General features: G+C 34.0%; 5 protein-coding genes across 6 annotated transcripts; 3 read left to right on the top strand and 2 right to left on the bottom strand.

Moving 5' to 3' along the window:
• Window positions 1-1,496: 1,496 nt before the first annotated feature.
• On the bottom strand, window positions 1,497-2,567 carry Mrm2 (Mitochondrial rRNA methyltransferase 2). 2 transcript variants are annotated; one of them, XM_066727007.1, is made up of 3 exons: window positions 2,455-2,567; window positions 2,329-2,383; window positions 1,497-2,252 (listed from the first exon to the last, which is right to left on the bottom strand). In XM_066727007.1, the coding sequence occupies exon 3, from the start codon at window positions 2,231-2,233 to the stop codon at window positions 1,499-1,501; it is 735 nt and encodes a 244-aa protein (XP_066583104.1). In that variant the 5' UTR covers window positions 2,234-2,252; window positions 2,329-2,383; window positions 2,455-2,567; the 3' UTR covers window positions 1,497-1,498. The 2 variants fall into 2 exon arrangements, with proteins under 2 accessions (XP_066583104.1, XP_066583103.1); XM_066727006.1 differs by having other exon boundaries at window positions 2,329-2,558.
• Window positions 2,568-2,676: 109 nt separating this feature from the next.
• On the top strand, window positions 2,677-4,629 carry LOC136773369 (WD repeat domain phosphoinositide-interacting protein 3). Its single transcript, XM_066727005.1, has 6 exons — window positions 2,677-2,845; window positions 3,360-3,536; window positions 3,598-3,855; window positions 3,927-4,128; window positions 4,200-4,423; window positions 4,494-4,629. Exons 1-6 carry the CDS (start codon window positions 2,779-2,781, stop codon window positions 4,598-4,600), a joined length of 1,035 nt encoding a protein of 344 aa, XP_066583102.1. The 5' UTR covers window positions 2,677-2,778; the 3' UTR covers window positions 4,601-4,629.
• A 1,658-nt stretch (window positions 4,630-6,287) lies between these two features.
• Window positions 6,288-8,047, bottom strand: LOC136773372 (uncharacterized). Its single transcript, XM_066727008.1, has 6 exons — window positions 7,614-8,047; window positions 7,166-7,290; window positions 6,918-7,092; window positions 6,761-6,846; window positions 6,555-6,690; window positions 6,288-6,472 (listed from the first exon to the last, which is right to left on the bottom strand). The coding sequence occupies exons 2-6, from the start codon at window positions 7,244-7,246 to the stop codon at window positions 6,288-6,290; spliced, it is 663 nt and encodes a 220-aa protein (XP_066583105.1). The 5' UTR covers window positions 7,247-7,290; window positions 7,614-8,047.
• Window positions 8,048-8,396: 349 nt separating this feature from the next.
• LOC136773197 (UPF0193 protein EVG1 homolog) lies at window positions 8,397-9,592 on the top strand. The gene is made up of 5 exons (XM_066726650.1): window positions 8,397-8,613; window positions 8,679-8,812; window positions 8,872-8,971; window positions 9,054-9,197; window positions 9,267-9,592. The coding sequence occupies exons 1-5, from the start codon at window positions 8,517-8,519 to the stop codon at window positions 9,488-9,490; spliced, it is 699 nt and encodes a 232-aa protein (XP_066582747.1). The 5' UTR covers window positions 8,397-8,516; the 3' UTR covers window positions 9,491-9,592.
• Window positions 9,593-9,869: 277 nt separating this feature from the next.
• Window positions 9,870-16,212, top strand: LOC136773194 (sorting nexin-8-like). The gene is made up of 8 exons (XM_066726643.1): window positions 9,870-10,099; window positions 10,563-10,690; window positions 13,292-13,424; window positions 13,810-14,003; window positions 14,100-14,217; window positions 14,288-14,747; window positions 14,834-15,050; window positions 15,140-16,212. Exons 1-8 carry the CDS (start codon window positions 10,075-10,077, stop codon window positions 15,413-15,415), a joined length of 1,551 nt encoding a protein of 516 aa, XP_066582740.1. The 5' UTR covers window positions 9,870-10,074; the 3' UTR covers window positions 15,416-16,212.
• The last annotated feature ends 119 nt before the right edge of the window (window positions 16,213-16,331 follow it).

Below are 16,331 nucleotides of genomic sequence, written 5' to 3'. Positions count from 1 at the left end.
TGCGCGTCGATTTTTACCCAATTTTTCAATTTTAGTCACTGATGTCTCTAAAAATTACGAAAAAAATAATATACACGATCTCTGGATCTCTTCTTTGATCTATCTTTTGTCAACAGTAAATGAATGATCGCTACACCACCGATCCTTCCACAAGTATTTTTTCGTAAGACTGAACACGCGTGTATGTCAATTAAGAAAATTAAATTTTTACAATTTTTGATATTGTCAAGATTCTTCGTAATTTCTACCTTTTTTGTGAAGGATTTCAAATATATCCTCGCGACACGTTTCTAGCGATTCGTCCTGGTGAATCCTGTATCGAACTTTGTATCATTCGCAATGGTTGGAAAATGCTAATAAACCAGCAGATCACTCCAGACGCAATAAAAAATACTCCATGAGAGCTATGCAAGTCATTAATTTTTATATAATAATTTATAACGTATAATGTGTGCCAAGCGCCTATGTTCTTGGCCAAAATGCAACCAGGAAGGATACAGACTGATTTTAGTGGTATTTAGAGAAAACCCGAAAACCTGGCTTGTACTTCTTCATTGAATCAAATAACATATGAGCTCTTGTCATATCATATTAATAATTAGATAAAGCGAAACTATAGCTTTGCGTTGAAAAATATTTGACTCGATCGAAAAAACTTCCTAAAAAAGAAGAAAAAAAGTACAAAAAAAATATGCAATGATAAAAAAGAGAAATAATAAGCTTCTCTAATGGTAAAATTAGAAGTGCTTCTTCTCAGATAAAAAGCCAGATCGCTTTGTTAAATAATCTAATTGACTAACTATCGCATTTGTTTATACCATTTCTACCTTTATACCGTCTAAGGAAAGGTAATTTATTATTGTAAGGAAAATTAAATGTTGTGAAGTACAGTCGTTATAAATATTAAAACCGTCGCACCTATATACATGTTTCTCAGTCATAATTAAGGATTGTATAGGATGAAATATGTATCTAATGTGTTAGCCCTAATTAAGTTAATTAATCGATGTGAGACGTAGCCAATCGTCGAATCTTAACATAAATGCCAAACCGACTCGAAGTGATCAGTGAAATTGATCAACTTCGATGTCCAAATTTTTTATGGCCATTTCTACAATTTATATCATTTATATGTATGCGTGGACGTGTTAAATTAAATTTTCATCATTTTTAAATAAAAAAAAGGAAATAGTCACATATCTATTCGTAACAAGCATAAAAAAAATTATAAAATATATGACGTCGCGGCCAGTAGCTTCCTCACTTAAATATATTTCGATGTGGTGTGTAATCTTTTTCATGTATCATGTGTCGATTCATGTACATATTTAATTTTATTACAACAAATTGTATATACAGTATAATTAATGAATAAAACGTTATTTGCGTCTTAATATGTATTAATAATAGTTCTATCAAATTACATGTTATTTATAGTTAAATAAATTGATGTATATTACAGATTAAACTGAATGTTTATTATATGTCATCTCATAAACTAAGCTTTCAACCCTTTGAATCCTCTGGCTAAAATAAATTTTTCTGAAGATTCGTCTCTGGTTGCTTCTGGTCTAATTATTTTTACAGTCTCATAGAATTTAAGTAGATCGTCTTCCAACTTTGCTGACCTTCCTCCATCCCAGATTTTAGTTAAAAATGTACCACCCAGTTTCAGATTTTGAACAGCAAACTTAACAGCAATATAAGAAAGTTTAATTATATTATCATGGTCCAACTCCCTTGTACCAGTAGCATTTGGAGCCATGTCAGACATTACCAAATCTGCTTTGACATTATCTAATAGCTGTTTTAGAGCTTCTTGACTTTTAGCAACAGTAAAATCCATATTACCTAAAATGTGCGCTCCTTCTATACGATATATTGGTTGCTTATCTATTGCTATTACTCGACCTACTGGCTCAGGATTTCTTCCTTGAGAATTTGTATATTTTACTGCTACTTGACTCCAACTACCAGGAGCAGCACCCAAGTCCACAACAGTTTTTCCAGGTTCAAAAATGTTAAACCTTTCCTGAATTTCCAGTAGCTTGAATGCACTCCTGCACCGATAGTTCTCTTGCTTAGCTTTTTCTACATAGGGATCTCTAAATTGACGTGTGAGCCATAGCTGAGAGCTGTGTTTTTTGTTTTTTAAATTTTTTGGTCTTTCTTTCCACAATGCATGGCCAGTATGCACCATCCTAATTTGTACAGATTTCATGAACAAATGCATAGCTTCTAAAAAACATAACCTAAAAAAAACCGGAGTGACAATACAAACCGATTACGTTAAATGGTTATAGTTAATATACTGATTTTTATGCGTACCGTGTTTAATAGACGAAAATAGAAATGGATAAATAAATCAACAAAGTGTCAAGAACTGTTTTGATTTGGAAAACATTCGTATTTAATTGTATTTCATCAAACTGATCTACAAATATTACTACACACCTGCCATGCCATGCTGCGGCCGCTGCGGGCTGCCGCAATGCTACGATCAGATCAGCCAGCGTTGGTCAGCTTCCTTCAGTCAAGGCATCCACTGGGCTCTCCTGTGTCTCCACCAGTCTCCAGTAGTCTCCACTTCCATCGGCAGCGCCAGCCGCCAGTTCTTTCAGCTTTCAGCCGTAATCAGCTGATTGATCATATTTACTTGGCATGCGCGAAAATGGCGTCATTTTGCAGTGAACAAAACTTTCACATTGTTTGCCGGTGAAGCAACGATTGGTCTTGGCAAAAGAAATTGTAGAAGCGAATGCTAAATTAAAACTTGAAATGAATTTAATTTCGGGTAATCCCCATGGAAATGGCCTGCTCTATGCTGGTTTTAATCAGGATCAAGGTGAGAATCTTCATTCCATATTTTGGCATTTACTCCTTACTTCAGCCCTCTAAGCGACACATTCGGAAAGTTGTCAATGATTTTCTATCATTAACGAACTTATTTTGATATATTTACGACCAATGATCAAATTTGCTTTTATCCCAGGAATAAAATTTTTAACAAAATAACCTACAATGAATATATATTTTTTTTAACGTCATATTACAAGCTGCTTTACTGCCCTTATGTTTGCTTTTATTTTTATCAATTCCATGTGATAAAACACTTTTCTCATATCATAAGTTTATTATTTTTTGTGGACTTCTGTCTCTTAATATCAAGAAGGGAAAATTTTGCTCCTTCGGAATGATCGTTCATTTTTATGAATATTATAGCAAATGGGAGATAACAATGTTGAATGTAAACAAGAAATTATTGATTTACTGTGTAAGAGAAACAAGACAGCCATGATTTTGATTATGTATCAGACGATAATAATATTATTACTTTTATAATTTTTTATTTGTAATAGGATGCTTTGCTTGTGGTATGGAAAATGGCTACAGAGTATACAACTGTGATCCTTTAAAAGAGAAGGAAAGACATGATTTTAGCGATGGAGGACTTGGATATGTAGAGATGTTGTTCAGGTGTAACTACTTAGCATTAGTAGGTGGAGGAGAGAAGCCTATTTATCCCACAAATAAAGGTATTTTATTATATTTTATCTTTTATAATTATGTTTTGTAATCAATTTTCTATTTCTCCAGTTATGATATGGGATGATATAAAAAAAAAGCCATTAATTAAGTTAGATTTTAATGCTCCAGTTAAAGGTGTTAAATTAAGAAGAGACAGAATAGTTGTAGTGCTTGAAGGTGTTATAAAGGTCTACACATTTACCCAAAACCCACAGCAGCTACACGTGTTTGAAACTAATACAAATCCAAGAGGACTATGTGTCCTTTGTCCTAACAGCAACAATTCAATGCTTGCTTTTCCAGGAAGAAAAAATGGGCATGTACAATGTAAGATTCATAGCTGTGAGATTAAAATTATACAAGAAAAAATAAATGTTGAAGTTTTAATTTTTATACAGTAATAGACTTGGCTGATACAGAAAAACAACCATTGGATATAGAAGCACATGAGACACCCTTATCCTGCATAGCACTGAATCTTCAAGGAACCAGATTGGCAACAGCATCAGAAAAGGGTACCCTTATTAGAGTGTTTGATACTCAGGATGGACATATGATTAATGAATTGAGGAGAGGAGCTAACCATGCTAATATATATTGGTAAAATTTTATTTATGCAATTGACAAATACAACTAATACTACAATTGAAACTTTATGTTAATTGTTGCAGTATAAACTTTAATCACGATTCTACGTGCTTATGTGTGGCAAGCGATCATGGAACTGTACACATATTTGCTGTAGAAGATCAAAAATTAAATCGCCAATCAAGTCTAGCTTCCGCCACATTTCTACCGAAATATTTTAGTTCGAGTTGGAGTTTTTGCAAATTTCAAGTGCCAGGAGGTCCACAGTGTATGTGTGCTTTTGGCAGGGACAACAGTAGCATTATAGGTAGGTCAAATATTTCGGCAATTTTAATATTTTTTTTAACTCAAATCGTTTTAATGAACTATCTTTGCAGTTATTTGTGCGGATGGTAGTTATTACAAATTTGTGTTCAATAACAAAGGAGAGTGCACCAGAGACTTTTATGCACAATTTCTCGAATTAACGGACGACAAAATGTGACTGAATAATATCATACAAATTTGGAACTATTTTCCCGTTATACCATTACTTGCTTTTTGAAAAATCGTTGAAAATTGGTAGAGATATATTACGTGTTTATGACGTTTATCAAGTAGACTGTAGGTACCGGGAAGCGTTGATTATGCTCTTTTGAGTCGAATCATTTGACTGAGGACCAAAGTGAAAATAATTCGGAGCACACATGCGAGTGGTCCTTCGATCATTGATAGAAATTACATTAAAAATTAATAAGGCCTATTATTAAATACTTATTCGTGTAACAGAATTCAAAAAAAGAGAAAATAACCATTAGAATTTTCAATAATTTATAAAATGTTTTAATCAAGCTTAGGATAAATCACACGATGAAATTATGTGCATCATTATTAATGTTCGTTAGAGGGAAATAAGTTTATTGGCTGTAAATTCAATTTGAGTTTATTAAGCTTCATAAATGTTTTATAAATATCATACACAAAATTTTTATCTGATGATGGGCAAATGAAATTTCTATTTCTCTCTTGAGAATATATTATGAAAATATTACGCTAAATGTTATATATTATATTTAATTAAGTAATCTAGGATTACTCGGAGGATTTAATATGATAAGATTTTATAAGCTTTATTTTTACTTTTATCGTATATTTAATATACATATACACAAGAAATAACTACATTCGATATTAAGAGAATGCGATGGTAAAAGTCCATGGCAAAATTGTAATTTCCCGAATGAATTCCAAGTTTTAGACATGTGAGAAATAAACAAACTTATTAGGTAAAAATATTGTTGGTATAAATTGTCGATACATTCGTTCTATTTTCATCTTAGTCTGACGTTATGCGCGGCTAACAATGTAATTTTTTGAATTTTCATTCTGTCTCTTTTTATCAATTGTATATATGAATAGTTCAGTCTTACGACAAGAAACGCCTATTCTGGATCACAAGCGAAATAAACTTAAATAAGAACTCAAAAGACTTCACAGATCACTATTTCATTTGTAATTGATTGATCTGCAAGATGAGATTTACTTTTCTATACACGTGTATACATACATATTATATGCACATATATATCTAACTTAAAGTTATAAGATAGTCTTATATGAACGAAATATGCTTTATCACTTTAGTCCTCTGACTAAAAATACTGTCGATTAATTAAAATTCCGAACACAAGGATAATCTGTACTTACATGACTAGTTGATTGTTGAGAAAATATGAGAACACATTTTAATAAACATTTAAAGCCAGCTTTTTGGGTGCAATCACACTTAATAGAGTAATTAAATATCCTCCTCATTACGACTAAGATAATGAATAAGGAAAACCAATAATGTAATCGATAAGTAATTAGGTTTTGGCTTAAAATTTTCCACAGTTTGATTGTATTGAGTCAGTTCGAGTTATTCATTCTTTCAATTAATAATCCAACCAATGTATTCTTTGCCAGCACATTATAATTAAACTCGAATATGTTTCCCTATTTTTCTAAATATGAATTCTGATATCAAATATTTTTTTCTTGTTTTTTTTTTATTTTTTTTTCTTGTTATCTTAATAGGCCGTCGAAGTGAAAAGATGAATTTTTTATGTCAATAATTTTGATTGACTCCAAAACGACTGAAATTTTATCCAGCGGCTGAAGTAAAGTGCTTTTGCACTGATTCGCAAGTGATCTTACACGTCGAATGGTTTGTTCGCAGAAATTTGCGACACTTTGGAAATGCCCGCGGCGATGGGTTTCTTTTTTATATCATATACCTTGTGCACCATTCCTTTTTTCGTCTCAAGACTCTTATAAGTACTATACACGACGAACCATACATAAAAACTGATGATTATCAGAACCAGAACGATCACACCTTAACAATAAACCAATTCATCAGAATAAATTATGAAATACGTTTAAAAAGAATACAGAACGAGAAAATAATTTCAACTTACGTTCGCATATATCGGCTTTGCCGCCTAAAGAGGCAATGAAGGGACAATCTTGTTCCACCAGAAATAGTGAAATTGTCAGAGCAGAAATTATAGTTATCATTACCATCATCCATGGTGCCATAAAATGTCGATTGTTCTAAAATCAAAAATTGATTTTAAAATTTAGAGGAAAATATAATTGTTATAATTGAAAAAGAGTTTTGTACCGTTAGTGCACCATATAACAAGAGTATCGATGATTTAAAATGGATCAAGGCTATCACGAGTCCACAGTACATGGAGTACACGGTTTCTGAAAAATTGATTGATTAAAAATTGTAGAGCTAGAAGTACTAAAGAAGAAAAAATGATAAATGATCAAACCTGTTGCATTGTGATGCGCAAGGTCCATTTTTTTCGTATTCAAGTGATTCGAAGAGATTTCTTCAAGAGCTTCTCTCTCCAAAGCATCCTCTGTGTCTCTTACTACCATTTCTTGAATTCCCATTGCATGTGCTAGTGCCAGCACAAAAAATATCGTACTGAACCCCGATGCAAACTGTAAAGTACCTCACCCGTATTATTCATCATAGATTTTCTATCATTTTATCCATTAAAAATTTGTCTCTCACCAGCTGAAATATTGCAATCAATATAGTTCCTTGCCTGAGGTTGAAGTAGTGCAAAAAATTCTTCAAGAGTCCAACCTTCATCTTGATATAATTTGATCAATCTCTGATCATATAAGCTTTCGAGCCTGAAAAAGAAACGAGAAACATTAATTTCAAAAAATTCGCGAGAGATAGCCCGATGCATTATTGAAAATCAGCGACAATGGAAGGAGACGAAAATAGAACTCAAGAACGAAGACACTGCGATAGAGGGATAAGTGGAACAATAATAAAATTCAAGAAGGAGAACGAAGGACGAGTGCTGTCACGATTTAGGGTCAGCAGGTTCAAATGAGTCTGGGTGAGTGCACCAGGAACAAATTTTTTAAATCCATGCAAACTGTTACATATATGTATTATATTTAACGTGCAATTGTAAACAATGTTATAGAAGCTGCCACTCACTCACCTGTGCAAAAGGTGCGTTCGGAATCTTCGTGAAACGGCTGGTTTGCAATGGGAATCAATAATCTCCACTGGCTAGCGGGATAGAGATAAAACATCCGGCCTATCTACAGGATAAATAGAAGACCACCCAAACAAATATTCTGTTCGATTGCCACGAGATCCGAGAAATTATCTGCTTTAAACGGCATCGGAACGACCTGGACTCGCCGAGCTGGAAATTCACACCGTCAAGAACAACCAGAAAACCCTGAAGAGCGAAATACTCGTTTCAACATTCGCGCACGCGCGTCTTTTTACTCGAGAAACTCGCACCTGCTCACTACGCGTACCTAATATTTTACTCTTTCTTCTCTTCTTTTCTTTGATGACACTCATTGTTTGACATTATTGATCAAACTATCAATAGTTGCGATCATTGAGCACAAAAGTATATTCAAATCGTACCTTCTATATTCACTATGTATTTGTATATAAACATTTTCTCTCTATTTTTTATTAATTCAATTAAGTAATTTTATTGGTTTTAATATAAAATTCTACGTATTATTATTGAATTTCGATTAATGAGGTAATTTATTACTTATTTTATTATTAAATTAACTTTAGTGTAATTTTAGAATTTATTAGTATTTTTATTATGATTGATTTTTCAAGATGACCCATTAATTGATTTATTGGGTTATCGCCCATTGATTATGTACAATTTATTGGTATGAAAAAACGTTGGTTCGATCGAGTAGTCATAGAAACTCGAAAAACACGAGCTGTCAGACTCGTCATTATTAGTAAGGATTTGGCACTCCGATCATCAACAGCCAATGTTCCATCGGTCTGAAAAAAAATTAATTATTTTTGATAATTATTTAGATTTTACTGGAAAAAAATTTTAAACAAAATAAAGAAAATGGAAAGGAGATATCAAAGAGTTGAAGCAGGAATCGGAGCTTTTCACAATCCAGCCAGAACTGTTTATAGCGATGAAACGAAAAACCTTGTAAAATGTAAGCAAATCATTTTTTTATTAACTGGAAATTTTAAGCCTTAATATCGGATTTTTAATTTTTAGTATTAATGGAGGAATCAAAATTGTCAATGATGCTAAGGAAATCCATTCAGGATGCTGTGGACAAAGGTGAATCTTTACCGACGCCGTCGGAGCGTTCGAAATCGGCTGTGCAAAAATCGTGCAATAATAATGACGTAAGATTATACGATATTCTATTATAAAATAATTTACAGAAGCTACAATTTAATTTTAGAGTATTTTCCCATCCAATTTTTGGAAGAAACGCTCTCAAGAAACTATTATCAGTAGCGGAGCCTACGAAAGGGATCAGTTTAGAAGAACAACGCCATTGAGTACACCAATTATTTATTTTCATGATAATTATGCTAACGATAAATAGATTTAAGGAATTATGTTTGTAAAATTTTATCTCAGTTAACAAGGATAAACAAAAACGTCATTTGGCCTGCATGATGGCTTACGGTAAGGAGATACCGGAAACCCCGCATGGACCAAGAATTCTGCACAAAAAAAGGCGGGAAGCGAAACTTCCAGAAAATCTAGATCCAATGAAAGACCGTAAGTGCCGAAATAAGAACAAATTTTTTGTTCTTCATAATTTAAAATTTTCCTATCTCTTTTTTCCAGTCATTGGAGGTATAAGGGAAAGATTGGAATTTCTCAAGGACATGGAGAGTCTTGGGTTAGGAAAGAAGTATCAGCCGATAATACAACAGGAAATAGCACACAAAATTAGAATGATAGAGGCTGTCAGTAATAAAAATGTTCCAGAGGACATAGAAAAAGAATTAAGTACATTAAAATATGAGAGACCTATGGCAAAGCCCTACCCTTTAGGAGATCTAGAATAAAACAAATAGTTTCTTTATAGCCCAAGATTTTATTAGTTCATTGTAAGAGCTTCTTTACCAATCAATAATGCCCCCACGGAAAGTACACAAACACATATACACACACATGTAACCATGGATGAACTACCATTCTTATACCATAAGTTTAATCTCTCAACAAGTATTACTCGTTCATAAATTGAAATGAGTTGAATAAATGATTTTAAAAAACCCTGGAGAAGAAAGAGTTTTCCCACTGCGCGTTGTGATTGGTCGAGTTGGTTGAGGCGGAAACCGAAAGATGTCGTTGAGATAGCAGGACAAACCGGAATAATTCGCCAATGACGTTGATTGGCGCCGCCACCGATCGTAATTTCAGGCTTTTCAGTTCAGCGCAGTTCAGCGCTACTAGTCGACGGAGAAGGTCGTGAAGGATGTGGAACTGAAATTCGAGGGAGAGAAAACGAGTTAAAACATTTTCAAGCGGAAACGCCCAGTCGAGCATTTTTTTCAATTGTAACGTCTATACGCGACAGTTCCTGTCATCCTTGGCCGTCCTCGACCACGATCTGGGAAAATCCTCGATGATCCACGAGTGATCCAACATGGCGTCGACCGATCTTTCGTTCGGTAATTCGTTAAATCCGGTTTATCTCGTAACCCGTGATTTTTCCACTCTGCCAATGCATTCGAAAAAACCACTGATTCATCTCGTATCCGGCAATGAAAAAGATTAAAGTGATCGTCGAGATTTAAGTTGAAATTTTAAAACGACAGTTGCAATGCTTTTACGCGTTCTAAACTTTGGTGAAAGTGTCGATGCTTTATCCATGAAAATTTGTGATGCTTCACCTAGGAATCCATTGAAAAACTCGCAGCACTATCTTCTCCACGTTTATTACCCTTTTATTAACGTTTACAGTTTCAGTTTTATTTATATCAATAATTTCCAGTTTTTAATAAGAAAAAAAAAACGAAGAGAAATCTTTTTTTTATTCCCTTTTTTATTTCCTCTAATATTCTTTTTATGCTTGTGTTTTATCACCTGTTTTATGTTTCTTGAGTTTGATTTTTATTTTTTATCAACACGAAGGTTCGATTCCGGCTTTCTACCGTGAAGTTTACGAGAAAATCTGTTCTCCAACCAGTGGGAATATAGAACGCGAGGTTTTTAAATCCTTACTTGTCAAATCCCAGCTGAGCAGCTCGATTCTCAGCCAGGTATGCATTAAACTTTTGTTCTTCTCCTTTTTTCTTTATCGTATATCTGTTGATTCGACGGATTGCAACATTAATCGTAACATGGAAAATAATTAAACAAGCCTAAGAATTCAAAAATCTCACACTAATTATAAACGCGCGACTGTATCGTCAATTATATACTTAAATGCAGAATAATCTTAATTTGGATGTAATGATTTTTTATCAAATAAATGTAGCGAAATTAAATTATTTTCCATACTTGGCTGTTGTTCTAGTTTGAGGAATGCACATCTATGCTTTTCTCCGTTTTCCCCCTATAAAATTGAGAGAGAGAGAGAGAGAGTGTCCTGAACTCTCGCAACAATTCGTTTGCGAGTCCACCAATGGTAACGATTTAGTTAACTGTTCATTAGTACGTGCACGACACATTTTTTTCCAACGGTATTTTTAATCATTCTTATTATCCACTAACCTTTAATCTGCAATAAATAAATTATTACTCCTCTTAATAACTCAAAAATTTATTATTACAATTATTTTATATAAAATAACGTTTTTCAGGTAACAATTAAATGTAAACGTTTCATTATTATTCCAACGTACTACGAGACTAGTAAAAGGCACTGTAAGAATTTTTTTATGACCTCTTTATTCCAAGGGATTTACTTGGGGATTCCAAACTCAAGCTGAAAGAGGAAACTTATGTCCGGACATCCGATAATATTCTGGCACATTGAACAAGTTCACCGAACAATTTCTAGACTCCTATCACCCTTATCATTAAAGTGCCTGCTGATATTCCACATTAACGCCCCTTTAACAAATAAAATTGCCAGCACGTTTGTGCAGCTTGTCACAACACTGTACTACATCCAATATATGTATATATCAAATGGACAACTGGAAAACATAATTAAAAAAATGCCAGATACGCGTTCACTCTCGAATTGCTAAAAACAATTGATTCCAAAACGCTGTAAAATTCTTCAAGTATCTACCGTTAATTAAATAATGATTCAACAATTAAAATTGCTTTTTTTAAAATATATATCAAATACTCTCTTTGTTTAGGAGCTTGATTACTTCAATTAAAATACTACATAACTTACTAACAATCGACTCTTTTGCACTAAATATAGAGTTCTTCCTCTTTCTCACAACCAAACGATAATTGTTTAAATAATCGAGTTGAACGAAACGAGGCGTGAGAATTTGTTCAGGGCGAGTTTTTGAAATACTTTGAAGAAAAAATTCGTTAATTGGAATGAGATTGGAAAGTGGTGCCACGTTGCGCTACGAGATCAGCCTTTTTTTTCTTTACTATGTTACGACACGTTACACGACGTGACGCGATCAGGGTCGAGCTTCGGCAATGTTCCATTCATTGAATAATCGCGAACCCAACGTGGGTTCCACTGGAAATATTCCGGAATGACCACGACGCTTCGCTATTTATAAATCACGAAGAAATTGCTGGATAGAAATAAATGGGATTGTGCATCGTATAGTGGCGAGGGTCAACATGTGCAAAGTAATTAGATTTGGCGGGAAAGGGGAAATTAACGAAAAAATGCAACTCTACGGGACTGCAAAAGAAACGATCGTTTCACGCTTGTGCAACTTTTATCGTGGCGCGCCTCGAGTTGTAAATATATGTCTTTCATCTGCTTGATTGTCGTTTTCCGCTAACGTCTGCTTCACACAAAACTAAATCGTGGCGGTTATTAATAGCATTAATTTATTTTCAACCATCATCGCTCATTTATCAATTCAGCTTATTGTTGCAAAAATCTTCTCTGTATATATTTCTATTCCCTCTATTTTTTTCGGAGCCTCGACTTTTCTATGAAAGCTAAATCAACAAATTAAAAAGAGCTTGTTGTTCTTTTTTTTTCTCTTAAAAAAATAATCGTTTTAGCTTTATTCGTTCATTGCAACTTTCAATTATTGAGATTTTTTGCTATAAAACTGTAAATAAGAGATAAAAACGAGTTAGATTTAGGTTATTAGCAAAATATTATTTATTCATGTTCTCTCCCTCTCTCTGTCTCTCTGTCAGTGCCTCGATTTTTCTATGAAAACAAAATCAACAAGGCAGAATTTGTTTGTTTTTTCTTTTAATAAAAACATTATAAATTCGATACATTTTCAATCACTCGAATTTTAAATTACAAATCTGTAAATAGAAGATAAGAATTAGAGAAATCGTTGGATGCTGCTATCTACTGTAAATGTAACCAGTAGTAGTGTACGTACTATATAGTAGAGCGTAATACGTGTGCGAGTCTCAAATGTATTCATGAAGCGTACCATGCGACGATAGACACTGTTGCGATACGTGAATGAGATTCACCTCGCGTTGTGCGCTTCCTCTACGATAGAATAATTTTCTTTATCACTTTGCCGAGTTTCCCACACGCAAAGTCATACTCATTTCAGTCCCTCGCTCTCTCATTCGTTTGTTTGTTTGTTTTTTTGCTATTCTCGTTAGGAGAAATTTCAAGCATCCATGAGTTTTTATTTTCTGCTAATTATTTATTTATGCAATTCTTCTTCAGTCTCTATATTCGAATTTAATACCAGGTTATGTTAATGAGTAATAATTCTTTTTAATTTCAGATATGGGAGTTGGTGGATAGCAAAACTGGATATCTAACGAGGAGTGGATTATACAAAGGCCTGGCATTAGTAGCTTATGCCCAGCAAGGAAAACAACCCAGCGATAAATTACTGGAGAATTCCGAATCTCAAGGTTAACCGCGCGATAACAATAGCGATGACACGAGATGACACAATTATATCCAGCTCTCTCATGATTCTATGAAAATATTTATAATTCTGGATATATAAGTTTAGATTATTTCATCGATTTTTGTTTTATCTCTGATAGTTTCGTGGTCGAACAAATGTTTAGATAACGAGTCAGCTGGCTTTGGTAAATAAAAACCAGTTTTACTGCTGCCACTGACCACCTCAAATACTCGTTCTGCATGAATTAATTTGAAGAAAAATTCCAAACTCTATTCAGGATGCAAAAGAAAACATTCTGCTACTTTTTCTCCTAAGACACGAAGGATTGCGACATTTCTCCTATAAACGCTCGATTAAAAAACTAAATATTATTCATTTCTTCGCAGAACTGCCTGTACCTGTTCTGGGGGACCTGTCCGAGGTGACGCTCCTGGCTCAGAGACTTCATAGAAACAGTAATCCAGCTAAACTGAATCTCAACTATACCGATGTATGCAATCTCGACACGATCGAAGTGAACTTGGTTCCGGAGAAGAAAGGAATCTTTCTCAAACACGTTGAATATCAAATCTCGAGCAAGGTATAGATGGAAAGTCAATCAGTAACGTAGGATTATTAAGTACGGATGATATATCTAACTGTGAAATAATTCGATCAATCTCTTATAATTTTTAAGAGATTCAATTCAACCGTGTACAGACGCTACAATGATTTCGTATCACTGCACGAGCTGCTGCTGGCAAGATTTCCTTACAGGCTAATACCAAAGTTACCACCAAAAAAGATTGTAGGAGGTAAAGTAAGAAAATTTAGGAAATTAAAAATTCGAGGGAATTTATTTGATCGAATTTGTTATTTCTACAGCTGATTCCCAGTTTTTGGAGGAGAGGAGACGTTCCCTCTTAAGATTCCTAACCTTAATCGCACGACATCCTGTGGTTAATAAAGATCCAATCGTCCATTTTTTCTTCACTTACACGGGAGAAGAAACGCAGCACAAAATTCGCGAAGTTTTTCGTCGTGTGCCAGATGAATTCGCCACATCGGAATTATCTTCGAGAGCCAAGGAATTGGTGCCTCCTGAAACTCTAACTGAATTCGCAAACAGCCGTGATCAGGTTAGGGTGATATTGCTAGGTGTTTCCCGATTAAAGCACATTGCTGATTGCTTGGCGATCAGATCGCACAGTTACGCAGTCGATATGGCAGAGTTGGGCTCGCAACTTAGCAATCTTTCCTCCGAATCCTACAGTAACAGTGTCTGGGTTACCGGAGGCTCCACTATTTGGCGAGAAATGAAAAAAGGCTTTCATGCAATTTCTAAGTAAATTTAAAACTAAATGATCATTATTTGTAAAAACTCTATTGGTTTCTTATATATGTTTATTAATTTTATGATTCTTTTCTTAGGGAATTTAATCTATTGTCGAGCAGAGCGATCCAACAAGCAGTAAGAGAGGAGACTATGGTATGCGAGAGACTGAATTTGCTTTTGGATATATTGGTTGCACATAGAATTTTATGCGAGAGGCACGAGAGAGGTGTCAGTGCGGATCATCAACGTGCCTTATCTACTATGTTAGCCTTGAAAAAGCGACAAATGCAAGGAGTCATTCGTGGAACCGACGTGAGTCAAGGAATTTTTATGGATATTCGAAGGAGAAAATCAAAATAAACTCTTGTATTTTCATTAATCTAAAAAAATTTTAATATTAGGCTGACACTGTGGAATATCTGGAGAACAAAATGGTTGCTCAAGAATCCGTCATTGCTAATGTGGAGCTGAGAAATTGTTTTTCCTTGCATTGTTTACATATGGAAACTCAACTTGTTCATGCACATTTGGAAATTTTGGCTGCAGTCTTGCAAAGCCTCGTTAACTGCCAAATTAGAGGGCATTCTGAATTAGCAGAGGTATGGAAATTAATCGAGCCAACCATTACCAAATATTTACCAGAAAAATCAGCGAGCGGATCCAATGGTGTTTCATAGCGAACGACAAAGGATAAAATGGTTGCCCAAAAATCTGTGATCCCCAACTTAGAGCTAAGAAGCTGTTCTTATGTGCATAGTTTCCTCACGAAGTATTCAATTTGTTAACGCTCATCTGAAAATTTAACCGTGGACCTAAAAGTCCTTGTCAACCATCGAATACAAAAGCAGAGAGAGACCGAGTTGGTGGAAGATTGATTATTCATCCAGTCAAAAATCGTTAAATTACATGACAAAATTGTTCATTCTTATATTTTACTTACTAAAAATATCTCTGCGTAATAATAATGACATTTATTCGTCAAAAAGTAAGAAATATACGAGAGAGAAGACTTATAAACCGTTAGAAATCTTAATTGAACGAATTATCGAATAAACTTCAACGTTTTCTTTCAGAAAGTGCAATAATTCGATCATGCTCTCAAAACACTTACGAAAAATTTCGTGATACGTCGAATATACATTGCAAATTTTTAGCTTAAGATTTCTTTAAATTTTTATACATTCCTTGTTACGTACTTAATATATTTTATGACTCATCTTTGCTATATTCGTATGTTATACAGATATTATATTATCGTGTAAATAATTAAGGGATCGAAGCACGAATACGAAACTTGTATATATATATATATATATAATGCAATTTTAATTGTAAATAAATCCATTACCGGGTTTTACATCGATATTGTAACATATTCCACGTTGATCGTGGCTCTCAAAATACAATACTCGTATATTCATATTGATCTTTTGGAAAAATGAAATCTGTACAAATAAAATTGGTTAAGAGTCAACGTGTTATTTGAGAGATCACTTTTCAATTTTCTTATTTCTCTGTACTCCAAATGAAAAAACACTGTACAATTAAAAGTTAAATAAGACAATGACAATAAAGTACGCGTGGTGTATTTCG

The sequence above is a fragment of the Prorops nasuta genome, unplaced genomic scaffold (genome assembly GCF_024137725.1).
Source record: "Prorops nasuta isolate Cenicafe-Biocafe unplaced genomic scaffold, Cenicafe_Pnas_1.2 PNAS00005, whole genome shotgun sequence".
Taxonomy (NCBI): Eukaryota; Metazoa; Arthropoda; class Insecta; order Hymenoptera; family Bethylidae; genus Prorops; species Prorops nasuta.
Note: the sequence above shows the minus strand (reverse complement) of the source record. Positions and strands in the feature narration are given on the sequence as shown.